At 52.3% G+C, this 15,972-nt stretch overlaps 1 protein-coding gene and 1 non-coding gene across 7 annotated transcripts in view; both read left to right on the top strand.

Moving 5' to 3' along the window:
* Positions 1-5,497, top strand: part of ST3GAL1 (ST3 beta-galactoside alpha-2,3-sialyltransferase 1) — a 90,654-nt gene extending 85,157 nt beyond the window's left edge. For all 6 annotated transcript variants that reach the window (XM_043483151.1, XM_043483150.1, XM_043483147.1 and 3 more), the window contains one exon: positions 1,095-5,497. In XM_043483151.1, coding sequence (XP_043339086.1) covers positions 1,095-1,268 — 174 coding nt within the window. In that variant the 3' untranslated portion in view covers positions 1,269-5,497. The remainder of the gene's footprint in view (positions 1-1,094) is intronic.
* An 8,673-nt stretch (positions 5,498-14,170) lies between these two features.
* Positions 14,171-14,243, top strand: TRNAC-GCA. Its single transcript has one exon. It is a non-coding gene; the product is annotated as a tRNA-Cys (tRNA).
* Positions 14,244-15,972: the final 1,729 nt, after the last annotated feature.

Raw genomic sequence — 15,972 nt, 5'->3', positions numbered from 1 at the left:
TAAGTTAGCGGCTCAAGGGGACTGTTACTCACACCTTTTTGTCGTCACCTCCTTTTGAATATGGCCAGGACTGTGATGTGTTTCTAAAAGATAGGATGTGGAAAAGTACTTAACATTTGACCCTTTACAGGATAAGTTTGCTGATCTCTGAGCAGAACAAAAGCAAACAAATAACCATCTATTAAATTTCCTACCTTATTTGATCATGAAATGTATTATTTTGTGTTAACACTTGTTTCTCCAAGAAGCACATTAATTAAAAATACTTTTATGGAGAGTTTCGAGGAAAGAAAAGTTAGTATTTAAGTTGCATAATGTACAAGTAAAACTTTCTCACACATTTTGTCTTTTACCCCAGTTTAAATTTGCTAAATGGTGATATGATCATAGAAGCTAGAGAAAGAGAAAATATCCTGGAATCATATGACCAAAAATATATATTTTTGTCTAAGTAAAACAGTACTCATCCTGGCAAGGGCATGTTGATAAAGATATGTTTATATATTGATAAAAAAAAATAAGAAGCTCTGAGGGCTGAGACCTAACTCCCTCATCCCTAATTTCTCCAGCATCCCCGTGAACTCTGACGGGTTTAATAAACACTCGACACAGATAAAGGCTCAGTAAATGCTTGTCGCATGTAAGAAGCCTGCGCCCCCCCGCCACCAGACAGTGAGGGCCCCTGGACCAGATGAATATTAGCCTAGGGGAAGAAAAGGGTCAGTACCTTTTCTTGGAGGATCACACCCACCTCGCCATGGGCGTCACTCTTGGCCCCATTTCCCAGATGAGGAAAGTGAGGCTCAAAGGAGTGGTTTGGCACTCACAGGGTATCCCAGCAGGCGGCAGAACTGGGGCCTGGGGTGGACTGCTGGCCTTCGAAGTTCTGCTCTTCAGTCCTTGGAGAAGAGGTTGTACCTCCCCAGAGGTGGACCCAGCAGGCACAGACAAGCAATAGGCTCTCATTATGCCTTCTGGCCTTGGACTTGACTCTTACCCAACTTGCCTTCGCTACACCAAGCTCCCGGGAGTTCCAGGCTCCTGGAGGCTGTGGCCCCGCTGACCGGTTCTCACCTTTGCTCTGCCCTCGGCAGGTGGACTTGTACGGCTTCGGGGCGGACAGCAAAGGGAACTGGCACCACTACTGGGAGAACAACCCGTCGGCGGGGGCTTTTCGGAAGACCGGGGTACACGATGGGGACTTCGAGTCCAACGTGACGGCCACCTTGGCATCCATCAACAAAATCCGGATCTTCAAGGGGAGATGACGCTGCGAAGGGTTGAGGACAGGTGCACCACGTGTGACTCTGCATCCAGCCCCGGCTTCCCACCGGAGCCGTTCTTCTCCAGGAACTTCGAGGGCCAGCCTCAGGGGTGTGCCCAGGTGCCCCTCGCAGCCTCTTGCACCCCAACATTTGGCAGCATCTACTCAGCAAGGTCGCCGGCCCCAGCCAGGGCTGCAGAGCAAGTCTCAGAACCAGTCTCGGGAGGGGAGAACGCCCTCCTCGCTGCTGTTCCGGGCTGGGGGAGGCGGGGAGACTCTGGAGAGATCCCATCTGAGGATTCCCATGTTCTAGAGGAGAGAATGGTCTCCCGGGGGGAAGCACAGAGGCTACGCCCCCAAGGGGTCCGGGGCCAACACTCTGATTCTCGCTGGGAAGTTTCTGGGTGATGACCTCCAGGACAGCCACCCCACCTCCCCTTTCTGCCCAAAGATCACTGAACCATGGCCAGGAGGGGTCCCCGCCCTGAAAGTCTTCAGCGACTCTAAATGCCCGGGAGATGTCTTCTTCCCAAGCTGACGTCTCCTCCAGTAATTGACCTTTGTGGTTATCATGAGGGCTGAGCGCGGGTCTAAGTGCTTCCACGTGCCTTGGTACTGGGGGGAGAAACGCATGCCTTGACTGAAATGTGGCAAAAGCCCCAACTTGCGGAAGGGGACCCCAGCAGTGCGCTCCCCTTGGTCTGTAGCTGGGGACAGTGTTCTAGTTTCCGGAGCCAGTGTCTGAGCTGCAAGAAAGCTCAGTTGGAACTAGGCTCCATCCAGAGGCCCCTCAGCCATGGACCATATATTCTTAATTTCATAGACTATTGGATTTGGTGCCTGAAACCTTCCAGAGCTTCACGGCGGAGTGGGGGGGGGGGCACCAGCCAGCAGTTGCCACCAGGGTCAGATCCCCCCTGGCCACCTGTGTGAGGACATCCTAGGAACGTGACCATCAGAGGGGAGAAGTCATACCTCATCCTTCACGTCCCAGCTGCTCTTTCTTCCTCGTCAGCCTTCCTGATTATTTATTGTTTTGTCTTTTAAATTCAACTGACATCATCTGCACTTTGTGACTCGGGTGTGCTCGCTTTGGCAGGCAGCTGGGGTGTAAGCGCTCAAAGCCAGATTTGTAGAAATCTTCAGACGTGGGGTACTGGGCTGTTGAGGGTTTGAGGGCTTGCTGGTGGGCAGACCCTGGGGTGTCGGGTTGGTAGGCTTACCGGATGCCATGTATCTCCTTCTCTTCCAGCCCCACTTTCTTCTTCCTCACTGTGGGCTTAGATTCAGTCTCGGGCTAAGAATCTCCAAACCAAATGGTACTGTCTTGGGGCTGGGTGGAAATAGACTCAAAGTCCCAGGCAGCGCTTGTGGTAAAGAACCTGCCTGCAAATGAAGGTGACCTAAGAGATGCGGGTTTGATCCCTGGGTTGGGAAGATTCCCCTGGAGGAGGAGATGGCAACCCACTCCAGTCTTCTTGCCTAGAGAATCCCATGGACAGAGGAGCCTGGCGGGCTACAGTCCATAGGGTTGCAAAGAGTCGGCCACGACTGAAGCGACTTAGCACGCACGCACTGACATTTAATAAAAAAAAAATCTCTTGCTGTCCAGGGCATTCCCTGAAGGGCCACAGGTGCCTTGAGAAGGTGTGACCGTGACCTGGAGGAGGATGAAGGATGCTACTCTCAGAGGCCAGGGGTCCCACCCCACTGCACCCTGCAGCCCTCTGGCAAGCCCTGCCCTCCGCCTCTGAGTCTCCCTCTGCCAACGGGGAGGGTCCACAGCGGCTATCGGTCATTTGCAAGTGTCCCTAGAAGTCACACACCCTGCTGGTTCTTCCCCTTAGTGTTTGCCTGGGGAGAGGGTCCAGTTTTTCTTTCATTCTCAAAGATTCAGAATCCAGAAAGTCTTTAAAAAAAAAAAGAAAAAAAAAGCAAGCAAACAAAAAAACTGTTCCAGCATTAAAATCCTCCAAAACCGAAGACCCTCTTGACTGACAAACGCTTGTCAATTGCTGTGAGGTCACGATTCCCAGCATAAATCCTCAGAGGCTAGAGGTCACGGCAGTCCTTGAGGAGGGGAGCTCTTGCCAGCGGGTGTGGGTTGGCAGACTCGTGGCCGCCTGGTCTCCGTCCCGTGTCTCCGGCCACCAGGCTGTTCACTGTGACATGCCTTGCAGCCCTCGGGTCCCCTTCTGCAGGAGAGCAAAGCAAGGCCAGAGAAGGGAAGTGACCGCACAAGTGAACCAGCTGTGAAATAGATTTCGAGCTGAAAAAGGATGTTATTGGCTCCCCATTAGACCACCTAGAGGTGGGCTTCCCCAGCCCCTCCGTAGTCGGTGTGAGTTTCTGACTACAGGCCTCTCACCACCTGGCTTTGTTCTCAGGCTGCCATGGGGCCCGAGGCAAGCTGTGACCTCTGCCTTCTCACGCCCTCCTTCCAGTGGAGGAGATAGCATCATCACGTTTTTCCCACAGCTGGGGCAGATATGGCTTTGTGGCTGTCTCCTGGACTTACCAACGGCCACCTAAGCAAATCCAGCCAGCCACTGTGGCCAGGATTAACACACCATTGCCTTAAACCAGGGAGGCCCATACCCGGGCTTAGCGGTGGCCGAGACCTGAACAATAGTGTTTCCACGGGGGTTTGGCCATCAGCCGGAGGAGGAGAAGCACCCACAAGGGGAGGCTCTCCCTGTGGCCCAGCATACCAGCCCAGGCTCTGCCCATCCCACAGACAGAGCTCCTTGGAGACTAGCCCCAGGAAGGGTTAGAGGCATTCCTGCTGCTGCGGTCAGTGCTGAGCCTGAAGCTAAACAGGCCAAGCTAATGAGGGAGAAAGACGTCAGCAACACCCCAGCCTTCTGGCTCCCCAGGGAAACCAGTGCTCTCTGGTGCTGGAGCAAAACCTACGCCTGCAGCCATATCCCCTGGAGCCTCTGGCCTCACCCACGGGAAGGGGAAGAAAGGAGGGCGGGAGGGTAGTGATCTGGGGTAGAGAAGAAAGTTCTTGAGCGGATGCGTTTGGAAACCCCAGCTCCATCAGGTATTGTCTAGAAAACCACCTGGGCTGGGCTAAGTGGGAGAAGCCAGATCTAAGGAAATAGGACATAAAAGCAAGAAGCCAGGCAGCAAGGGGTGGGCAGGTGATTCCTAGGGTGGGTAGGGTTGGGGAGCAGGTTCAGAGGAGACCCCCCAGGCTCGGCTGTGGCCAGAAGGGCCAGCGAGAGGCCAAACCTACCTCGATGCAAACTGGGCCTCTGGGTCCAAGGTGGAATAGAATCACAGAGAATGCTGAGAACTGTGATGTTTGCTTTAACCTTTCTTCAAGGCAGCCTGAACCCAAAGAAAAAGTGGAAAACTGAAAACAGCTCGCCCTCCCTCACGTGGTTGTAGTCGGAAGTGCTTTCTGCAGGGAAGCCAGAGATGACTGGACTCCGGCCACGTGCCATCAGGACCGGCAACTGTTCTGGCCCCTCCAAAGAGGCAGGGGCTGTCACTGCATGAATCAGGGACATCTGGTCTGTGGCAGGGCTGGCCACAGGCCATGGGCTGGCCGCAGGCCATTGGCTGGTCATCCTCTTGTGGGGTCTGGGCTAATGTGTTTGGAGGCCCCCCCCGGGGGGGCTGTGGGGGGTACGGGACACCTCTGCACAGAAGAGGGTGAGGAGCAGCTGCCAGGCAAGGTGGCACCTCACAGTCTGTCCTTACCCAAAGCAATGCATTTCCTCCAAGCCTGCCTCCAGCCTCCCGTTTCCATCATCCCGTTTCCCAGCCCATCAGAGATCTGTACTTATATTGAACTTGACCTTTTTGCTCAGCTTCTGATCTGCCATCGTCGCCCACCCGCCCAAGATCCTGGTCCAGACACCAGCTTTAATCTGGGTCTGTGTCAGGAGCTCCCACTGGGCCCCGGTAGCATGGACGTGGTGCACCATCGCACTAGCCCTTAACCCAGTTTGTGGCAAAGCCAAAGTTCCCTGAACACTATTCCGCTCTTTGCAGTCCTGTTGGTGGGTTGGTTGGTGATGTTTTAAAGTCAGCTTTCTTCGTCCACCCCTCCTTGCCTGGCTCCCGTGTTTTGCAGCTGAGTGTTCATCTGGATGCTTTTTTGAATGAAGTTGGCAAGAGTCTGCCTTCCACAGCCTCTGCTGTATTTTTTATTTTTAATTTATTGTTGAATATTTCCAATGATCCAAATCAAAATGAATAAAAGAGAGCTATTTTATCGTTCAGGTGTGTCTGTCGTTTTTCTGTAAGGGCCGTGTCTTGGTGTGGCCTCTCAAAGTCTCCACGCGAGAGACGCTTTGAATCTTAAAAGACACCTCCGGGGTTAGTGTCCACCCTGACCAGGTACCCAGAGGCTCAGGACACGGAAAGCTAACCTCTCCTCAGACGCAACTGTGCCTTCTCCCTGCTGTGGACCTAATGCCAGTCACCCGAGCTCTGAACCTCATGTATCCAATGGGCACCACTGCAGGAGCCGTCAGAGCGGGTGTGAGGTCTAGGATAAATGCATCCTAGGAGGCTGGAGGGGACACATGTCCGCTCAGTGCACTGAGCATTTGCTGAATGAATTAGCCTGATGTGGGCAGAGTTAGTGTCCCGCCTTCCCAAGGAGATGGGCACATCCATGTATGGGTCCAAGTATGATCCAGAGTGGGCACAAATCTCCCAGTTTTTAGAGTAATTCCAGCAATCCAATCACAGGACTACAGGATGGAAAGTTGGTGTAAATAATACGACTTCCCAGTTGGTATAGCACTTTACAGTTTGCACACCTCCTCCCTAGGGGTGGTCTTGACTTTCTCAACAGCCCTGCAGGGCTGGCGAATGGCTGCAGGCAGTTGAGGGCAGAGGTGAGGTTCAGGCCAAGACTTCCTTCCCTTCGAGATCTGGGGCTCCTTGTTCTCTTCAGTGACACCTTCCCAGGCTCTTGACAAGTTTGTGGTGACCTGATGGCAGCTCTCGGAGGCAGGGTGGTGCAGAGATTAACACAGGCACTCGGGAGTCAGGCTGCCTGGGGTCCTACATTAGCTGTGTGAGCGTGGGCCAGTTGCTTAACCTCTCTGTGCGTATTTCCTTATGAACAAAGTTGGGATGGGGCTTCCCAGGTGGTGCTAGTGGTAAAGAATCTGCCTGCCAATTCAGGAGATACAAGAAACTTGGGTTCGATCCCTGGATCAGGAAGATCCCCTGGTGGAGGAAATGGTCACCCACTCCAGATTCTTGGCTGGGAAATTCCATGGACAGAGGAACCTGGCAGGCTACAGGCTCTATGTGACCATGGGGTCACAAAGAGTCGGACAAGACTTAGAGACCAAACAACGTTGGAGTGTTGGAGTCGCACCCGTGTAAACATGTGAGTGAAAGTGAAAGTGATAGTCGCTCAGTCATGTCCGACTCTTTGTGACCCTACAGGCTATGGACCGCCACGGTCTGCTGTCCATGGGATTCTCCAGGCAAGAGTACTGGAGTGGGTTGCCATTCCCTTCTCCAAGGGATCTTCCAGACCCAGGGATGGAACCCAGGTCTCCCGCATGGCAGAGAGATTCTTTACCATCTAAGCCACCCGGGAAGCTGTAGACATGTATTGAGAGTTAAATGAATTATACCACATCTGGGCCCTGCTCTTATCAATTGTTGGCTGAAAAAATTACTGACCCTCCATCAGAGGCCCACCTTCCCCTAGATTTGTTCCTGGTTGGTGTCACATTAGACCTCTGCAGAAGGGAATGGCTACCCACTCCAGTATTCTTGCCTGGAGGATTCCAAGGACAGAGGAGTCTGGCAGAGCTACAGTCCACAGGGTCGCAAAGAGGCAGACTCCACTGAGCGACTAACAGGCCCACAGTATCCATCCTGTGGAATGGAGAGGATAGCCTTCTAGCACAGTAGAGCTGTAATGTGGACAGGCGGCCACAAGGTGGCGACACACGAAGTCAGCCCCACCGGATGAGCTCCCCGCCCCCTTGACCCAGGCGGGAGCTGCCAGCAGGGGATGGAATCAGCCAGGATCCTCCACAGGTGGCCCCGAGGATGCAAAGGCATTTCTTTGGGACCCTTCAGGCACCTGCTGGGTACAAGCCAAAGCCAGCTTGCTCTGCACCGCTGACCCTTCCCACAAACGCCGGTCCCCCAGGATTTGGCTGTGGGGCCACGGACAAAATACACCCAGCAACACCCTTCAGGCTGCTCCAAACACACTCTTGCCTGTTTCACAAAGGGTTAACGGAATAAGAAAAGAAGAACAAAATTTTCCCATTTGCAGCAACATGGATGTACTTGGAGGGTGTGATGCTGAGTGAAATAAGTCACACAGAGACAAATACTGCATGGCACCACTCACAGCGGAATCTAAAAAATACAACAAGCTAGGGAATATAACAAAAAGAAACGGAACAAACCAGTGGCTATGTGCAGGGGAGTGGGGCGAGGGCTGTATAGCGGTGGAAAAGTAGGAGGCGCAAACTACTGGGTGAAGACAGGCTCAGGGATGTATTGCACAACATGAGGAATACAGATACTATCTTGTAATAACTGTAAATGGAAAGTAACCTCTAAAAATTGCATAAAAGTTGTCTTAACATTTAAAAAACAATGAAAAATTTTGAAAGTGGGTTAAAAACAAGCCAACCAAAAGAGAAGGTGGGCTTCTAATTTCTTTTTACTTTCTATCATAAAGATCTGCACACATACACAAGGATTGACAGGAGAGAGTGTGTGAGCATCAGTGTTTCCTACATCCCCCTCCTCATTTTTTCTTTCTCTTCCTTATTCATTGTCACTGTTCATGGCCCCCTGTATTTAGGGATTCACCTCAGGCTTTGCTCTGTCCTTGCGCATGAGCGAGTGGGTTTCTTGGAACGTGCCCGTCACATCCGTCTGCCGTCACTCGCCAAGCGAAGGTGTCCCTGGCCCTCTGGCGGCCCGTCCTCCAGTTGCCTTTGGAAGATGCTTTGTTTACACCAGGACTCACTAAAGTCAAGTCACCAAAGTCTATCCCTTCCTAAGTGAGGAGGTCGTGTGAGGTCCAGGAAGCTTGAGAAGAAAGCCCCGCCCTGGTCCGTGGGTCCCTCTGTGTCCACTGGGGAAGGGCCGGCCTCTCCTTCTGCTTTGTTCACTGACTCAGCACTCACCAAACACCGCCGGGGCTCAGGCACTGGCAGCCCTCCCTCAACAGCATCCGTCCACGGGACAAGGATGATGGTGCGTTTTCCCCTCTCACCCCCTCCCTTTAACACCCACCACTGGGCCTCTCCAAACTCTGGAGCCCTGGAGGACACAGTGATGTTCCTTCCGCATGTCAGAGTCACAGCCCTTTGGTCATCTTCAACTGAAACATCAGGTCCTCACTGGAATCAGCAAATTCCAGGTAACCTGCTTCTCAGAGACACTGGGCGCCTTGCCACGCTTCTATTTGTGGGCATAGGGAAGGATTCAGAGACTGGCTATGCAATCCCAGTCCCACTGCTATGACCTAAATTGTCTTCCCCAAAACCCACATGTTGAAGCCTTCACCCCAATGTGATGGGATTCAGAAACAAAGCCTTTGGGAGGTGATTGGGTTCATTCCAGGTCATGAGGGTGGGGCCACATAGTGGGATTAGTGCCCTTATAAAAAGAGACATGCCTTCAAAGGTGTCTCAGTGGTAAAGAACCTGCCTGCCAATGCAGGACACATGGGTTCGATCCCTGGGTCAGAAAGATACTCTGGAGAAAGAAATGGTGACCCACTCCAGTATTCTTGCCTGGACAGAGAATTCCATGGACAGAGAAGACTGGTGGGCTACAGTTTATGGGGCTGCAAAGAGTCAGACACAACTTAGAGACTGAATATCACCAACAACAAAAAAGAGACCTAGAAAGAAGGCAGCCCAGCAAAACCACATCCCCACTGGACCCGAGGGAGCTGATCCCCCGCTCAGCCTCTCCCCATCTCCAGACCTACACAGGGCTCACTACACAGGCTGTCATGGCTGCTGCAGGCGGGATGCTGCAGTCAGGGGTGGGAAAGTCAGTTCAACTGGATGAAACAAATAAGGGAATTGCATGTTTTGCTCCAATTCAAAGCCACATTCTCCAGTTCAGCTTGACTGGAAGTACAGCAAGCAAGGGATTTTGACTGGCTCCTTAAGCAATCTCTCCATAAGCCCAGAGCCCAGGACAGAAAGGTGGGCTTGAAGCACTAAGACCTCAGCCACTTGGAATCAGAGACCTGGGCCTTGTCAGGCTCCGGACCATGGAGGCCATGGATCTGGGCGGCAGCCTGCAAGCCAAGGGAGCAGATTGGTAAGAAACACACATCATCGATTTGCTGTCTGCCACGAATGGGGGAGAGTCTGCAGCAGGACGGTGGGTACTAGTGACAGGAAAAGGAGAAGGTGCCATGTGGCACCCGCAGCAAAGGCAAGTTTGGGGAGTAGGGGTGTGTGAAGTCCAGAACCATCAACGAAGCCAACAGAGATGTGGTCCTCACCCTGGAAGCTGCTGCTGGGAGCTGGACGAGAGCAGCCACAGGCTGGGGTGATGGCAGCGTCCTCAGGAGCCTCCAGGCACTTCCCACGAGTCAGGGAACAAGCCAGCTTCTGTGCAGGGCTGGGGGTCTGCCCGGGTGCCACACACCCGGCACACTCCCTGGCAAGTGGAGGACCACAGCAGGGGGTCCTGATAACCATCAGTTCAGAGCATCCTTTCCCAGTCCCGGAGAAGCGGTGCTTACATATAACCTATTACTGCGGACAGTCGAGTGCCCTGAGGGTGCCTTCCGCCCCACCACAATGGGCAAGCTCAGCTTCTTGTGGGAAGGACCAACCAGCTCTGAGAACTCCTTCCCCTCCAAGTTTTAAAACATTTGGACAGGCTTTCTCAAAACTTTGTCCAAAACAGGGAGCTAGAGTTGGTATAGATTTGTGGACTGCTGCAAGATTCCTTTCCTTTGTAAGTCCTCCAAGGTGGATCCTTGGCTGAATCACAGGCACCCACAGGTCCTGGGTGCCAAAGACCTGGATCAGACAGGGACCTTTTCTCTAAAGTGGGAACTGTGATTCCTGATGTTAGGTATGTGTGTGTTAGTCACGCAATTATGACGGACTCTGTGGCCCTATGGACCATAGCTTTCCAGGTTCCTCTGTCCATGAGATTCTCCAGGCAAGAATACTGGGGTGGGTTGCCATGCTCTCCTCCAGGGGATCTTCCTGGCTCAGGAATCGGACCCACATCGCTGATGTCGCTTGCATTGGTGGGCAGATTCTTTACCAACAGCATCACCTGGGAAGCCCAATGTTTTATATATATATATGTCATTTGATAATTATGTACCAAGAGCCACTGGGGGCTGGGGATGGGCAAGACAGTTTCCCTGACATCGGAAGGTCACAGTCTTATGCCAGGACGACAGTGACACCAGGAAACATTGGAGATTCTTAACGATGATCATAATTCCCTTTCATACGTTGTCAACATGGGTAAGGACTTTGCCTACGTTAGTCTCATTTAATCCGGCAGCAATCCTGCCAAGAGGCACTGTTTCTGGAAGAAGACAATTTAACAAGGAAACTGAGATTCCAGGAGATAAAGTCACCTGCCCGCGAAGGAGCGGGGAGAGAGCCAGGACTCCAAAAGCAAGGTGCTGAGATCCCCACAAGAGTGTGCGGACAGGGAACTGTCTGCTCTGCTCCAAAATGAAGCACTTTGGAGATGCGCTCCCCCAACAGACTGGTTTGCCCTGACCTGGGAGCTGCCCACATTCCACGGTGACCTTGGTCAAGAGCCGGATCCGAACACAGAGACACTGGCCACCAGAGGGCGCAGTGGAATCGCCTTCAGCCAGATTGTCAACACAGGGTTTGAAAGCGATGAGAAAACACACACACCCAGGTCAGGATTTCAAACGACTTGGCATTGATTAGTTGGGACAAATTCTGGACAGAAGATACAAGGACACTAAAAAAAAAAACCCAGTTGCCACTTTTGAAGAGCCAGGAGCAAAAGCAAGGTGCCATGCATGCCTCCCCCTCCACACACAGCACCACCTAAGGGCGGGCGGGGGGCAAACCACCCCTCCAGCCTGACCCCTGGACACACCTCTGCCCTCACCTCATGTAAGGAACCAGCTTGCCCCTCCCCAGGGAGCGAGCCGGCAAGCGAGGGAAACTGTTGTTCTTGCTTCCCTCCCTGCTGCAGTAGTGGCCCCAATATAGCTTTGCCTGGAAAGAAAAAAAAAAGACTTGGCATTGAAAATTATCCAGTCCACACCCTCCAGATAAGGACATTGAGATCTCTGTCACTTGGCCAAGAGAATTGGGTCAAGAGGAAAAGGCTGGACGCAGTTGGAAAAGGTCAAAACCCCAACAAGTGTGGACTGGCTAAAAAGCTTTAAATGATGTCACATTGTCACACAGCCTAGCTCTCCCCATGGCCCTGCTGGACCTCTGGACCTCAGCATTTCACTAGCTTAAGACTCCTGCGCTTTCTGTGACTCATTAGCCTTGTAACGTATGGGATAAACCTGATTTTTTGGAACCTCAGCTTCTCAATCTGTAGAATGGGTACTATAAGACAAAATATACAGAAAGCAAAGAGGCGCCCCACATTTTCTGAGTCCTGTCTCTGTTCCAGGCATTCGTTATGCTTTTTCTCATTCAGTTCTCACAAGAGCCCCCACGGATGAGATAGTGCTACCACTTTCAGGGAAGACTTGAGGCTCAGAGACTGTTAGTTACTTGCCTGTGGTCACAAACTCCATGAGGGATTAGAGGGTTCAAGATCAGACCTGACTGCATCGGTCAGGATGTGACAGGCTGGTGCTGCAGTAACAAATAAACTCACAGATCCCCGTGACTTAGAGCAGAGAGGCAGAGGTTTATTTCTTGCTGCGTCACAGGCTGGTAGGTTTGGCTATCCATTCAGGCTCCCCCAACGTCTTCATCTTGTGACTGTGCTGACCTCAACTTCAATCCATGGTCTTCAAGGTCACTGGCAAAGGGACGAGGAGGTGGAGATGACTCACTAGTTCTTAACTCGGACTCCACACCCATCACTTCCACTCATAGTCTAGTAGCCAGCGTGATCTATCCATGTGGTCCAAACAGAACTGCCGGGGAGGCTGGGAATGTGGGAGACCATCTGGGATAGCAGAGGAGCAGTGTCTCCACCCATGTCTTCCTCGACGTCACAGACATCAGGGGGCTGACTGGTGAGAGGCTCAGAGTCTTGAGCATGCCTGGGTGGGGTGCTTCCTTCTGTGGGCTCAGCGAAATGCAGACAGGTCAGCCCAGGGCGCAGGGAGGGGCCCTAGAGACAGCGGGTGGTGGAATCAAGGCTGCCCAGCCCAGTCTTCATCAATGCCTTCTGTTATCGCGAGGGCTGTTGTGCAGACTGGGAGCCTGGTGTGTCCAGGTGGCTGTTCCTGTCACCTTTGTCTGGCTCCTTCTGTGCAAGATGGTCCGTCCCAGTGTAGACACCCCAGAGGTGGCATGAGCTGCTGTCTCCTGGGGGAAGGGAGCTCTTCCTGGAGCTTCCTGGAGCTTCCTTTCTGGAGCAAGTCCAGAAAACTACTCTGGGGAGATGCTAAGAGTAATTTGGGTACCAGGGAAAGCAGACAGGGAAGAGAGGGTGAGTTTTGCCAGTGAAGCCAGGCCTCTTCATTCTTGCAGACAGCATGGCAGTAGCGGCCACACACTGGCTCCGGGGTCCCCATTACCGGATCTGTATACTGGGGGGCCTGGGCAAAATCTGTGTGTCTCAAGCTTTTACACCGAAGGGTGCCTCAATTCCCCACTCTCCCAAAGTCACAAACAGATGTTCCCTGAGGCCAGGAACACAGTCTGTCTCTTCTCTTCAGAATTCCCGGCTGCTAGCACAGTACCAGGTACATAGTACACTCTTAAAACTTGTGTTGATTGACTAAGTCGGCCTTTGGGAATTTATTCTATTTATATGGAATGAAAGGAACTTCCCCGGTGGTCCAGTGGTTAAGAATCCACCTGCGGATGTAGGGGACACAGGTTCGATCCCTGGTCCGGGAAGAGTCCATATGCCACAGAGCAGCTGAGCCCAAGTGCTGCAACGACTGAGCCCACACTCCCTAGAGCTGGTGCTCTGCAACAAGAGAAGCCCCTGCGACTGGGAGTCAGCGCCCCACAACGAAGATAGCCCCCGCTTGCTGCAACTAGAAAAAGCCCACTAGCAGCAACAGACCCCGTTCCCCCAAAAATAAATATTACTTAATTAATTAAAAGAATAGACGGAAAGCTAACATGTGTTAGGTACTTCCGCGGGTGGCTCAGATGGTAAAGAGTCTGCCTGCAATGCAGGAGACCTGGGTTCAATCCCTGGGCTGGGAAGATCCACTGGAAAAAGAAATGGCAACTCACTCCAGTATTCTTGCCTGGAAAATCCCATGGATGGAGCAGCCTGGCGGGCTACTGTCCACGGGGTTGCAAAGAGTTGGACACAACTTTACTACTTTACTACTTTAACAAGTAGTAAGTGTCTCTCAAACTCCAGTCTGTTCACAGACTGCAAGATGTAACTTACCTGCTCTGCAGTTCTAGGAGACAGGTACCCTTCCTGGCATGTACGTTTTAAAGATAAAAACCTCTGAGAGGTAAACCAGCTTGCCCAGGTGCACGCAGCTCCTCAGCAGTGGAGCCTGAATGTAAAGCAGGTGGTCAGGCTCTGAGCCTGTGCTTGGAACCCCTAAGCTCCTCACAGTGTCTCCCAAAATAGCTGTCCAACACCCTCGAGACACCTGAGGCCGTGGGGTATACAGAGGACAAACAGGAGGTGACTTATGCTGGGAATGAAATGAGTCATTACTGAGATTTACATGTGCTCCATCTCCCACCAAAGCTGTGGGGACAGGGAATTCACAGTTTTGCTCTAAAGTAGGTATGTTAGGCTTTCCTGGTGGCTTAGATGGTAAAGCGTCTGCCTGCAATGCGGGAGACCCAGGTTCAATCCCTGGGTCAGGAAGATCCGCTGGAGAAGGAAATGGCAATCCACTTCAGTATTCTTGCCTGGAAAATTCCACGGACGGAGGAGCCTGGTGGGCTACAGCCCGTGGGGTTGCAAAGAGTCAGACATGACTGAGCGACTTCACTCACTCACTCACTCAGGCATGTTAAAGGTGAACCTGGTGGGCTGATTCATCACAGAAGGGCCAGCCCAGTTCAGGGAGCACCTGGGGCTTCCAGAAGGTTAATTTTCACCAGACTGACCAGACTGAGCTTGAGGGGTGCAGCTGGACTGGGGCAGCTCCAAAAAGAGAAGACGGTCACACCCAGCTGGGTGCTGAGGGTATAATAGGAGTCCTCCAAAAAGAGAAAGCAGCGGGAGCCCCTACGCTCTGCCTGTGGCTGCTGCAGCCCACCTCATCCTTTCTGATTCTGTCTTGGCCCTTTGCAGGTTCCACATTCCCCACTTCACCTTCAAATATCTGGGTTTTCTGAGAGGCTTTCTTTGGTCTTCTTCCTACAAATCACAGACACGCCGCTCCTCGCTGATGGTGCCACCTCCCTATTTTTTCTCTCTCCTCCTTCAGACCCACATATCCATCTGTCTTCTGCATATTTTCTCTTCTATGGCCCTTCAGATTCCACAGACCCAAATCAAATCCTTCATCTTCCTTCCTTGCTTCTGCTCCTGGGGACTCCATTGGCCTCTCTTGTCTGCAAAACAGATGTGCAAGGCGGCTTCCCCGGGGTTCCCCGCCTCTCACCCAGCATAGCCATCCCCTGTCCTCACGCCCTGTCCATTCTGCCTCTGTAACATGGATACTTTAATTTTTAAAAATTTAAAAAAAAAGTTTTAAATTATTTTTTAATGGCGGCACTGGGTCTTAGTTGCTGTGTGCGGGCTTTCTCTGGTTGCAGTGAGCAGGGGTTACTCACTGGTTTGCGGTGCATGGGCTTCTCATTAGTGGTAATCACACACCATGGCAAAAGCATCGGATGCCACTGGATGGCATAATTTAAAATGCTTACTTACGTATAATCTGGATTTCACTGAAGTTAAAAAATTAAATACAGAAATCATTTAAAATAATAATCAATAATTGTTTTCCTGTATTCTCTCATTTGATAAGATGAGCCCTAGGAAGAGGACAGAGTATGAGTTAATAACCACTTTTTATGGACGTGGAAAACAGGGTGTGGGTATAAAAGCTTGCTCAGCGTCTAAGAGGGTCTCAGTAGCAGGAGACCCTGACTGTCTGGCTTTCCAGGAGCATCTCGGGCTTTGTGGGAACTGACCAGGTGGCGCTAGAGGTAAAGAATCCACCTGCCAACGCAGGAGACAAGAGGAATGCAGGTTCGACCCCTGGGTCGGAAAGATCCCCTGGAGGAGGAAATGGCACCGTGCTCCAGTATCCTTGCCTGGAAAATCCCGCAGTCAGAGGAGCCCGGAGGGATGCGGTCCATGCGGCCGCAAAGCGTCGGACACTACTGAGCCACTAGCATGCACACACTGGGGGCTTGTGTCTGCAGAGCTGGGCCCACGGCCAGAGATTAGGGAGACAGGGTCTCCCTCTGGGTGGAGTCTCTGGACAGCCCCCCAGCCCCATGTCCTCGGCGTGTAAGGGATTCCTCTCGAAGCCCTGAAGGAAGGCGGCCAGGTCACACACTCCCCACAGCCAGGCCTCTGGAAGAGGTGGGACGGGAAGGAGCAGGGAGGGCTTGTCAGGATCAGGAACAATGAGAGAGAAA

This window comes from Cervus canadensis, chromosome 12, assembly GCF_019320065.1.
Source record: "Cervus canadensis isolate Bull #8, Minnesota chromosome 12, ASM1932006v1, whole genome shotgun sequence".
NCBI classification, from domain to species: Eukaryota; Metazoa; Chordata; class Mammalia; order Artiodactyla; family Cervidae; genus Cervus; species Cervus canadensis.
This window is presented reverse-complemented; position numbering and strand designations above follow the sequence as displayed.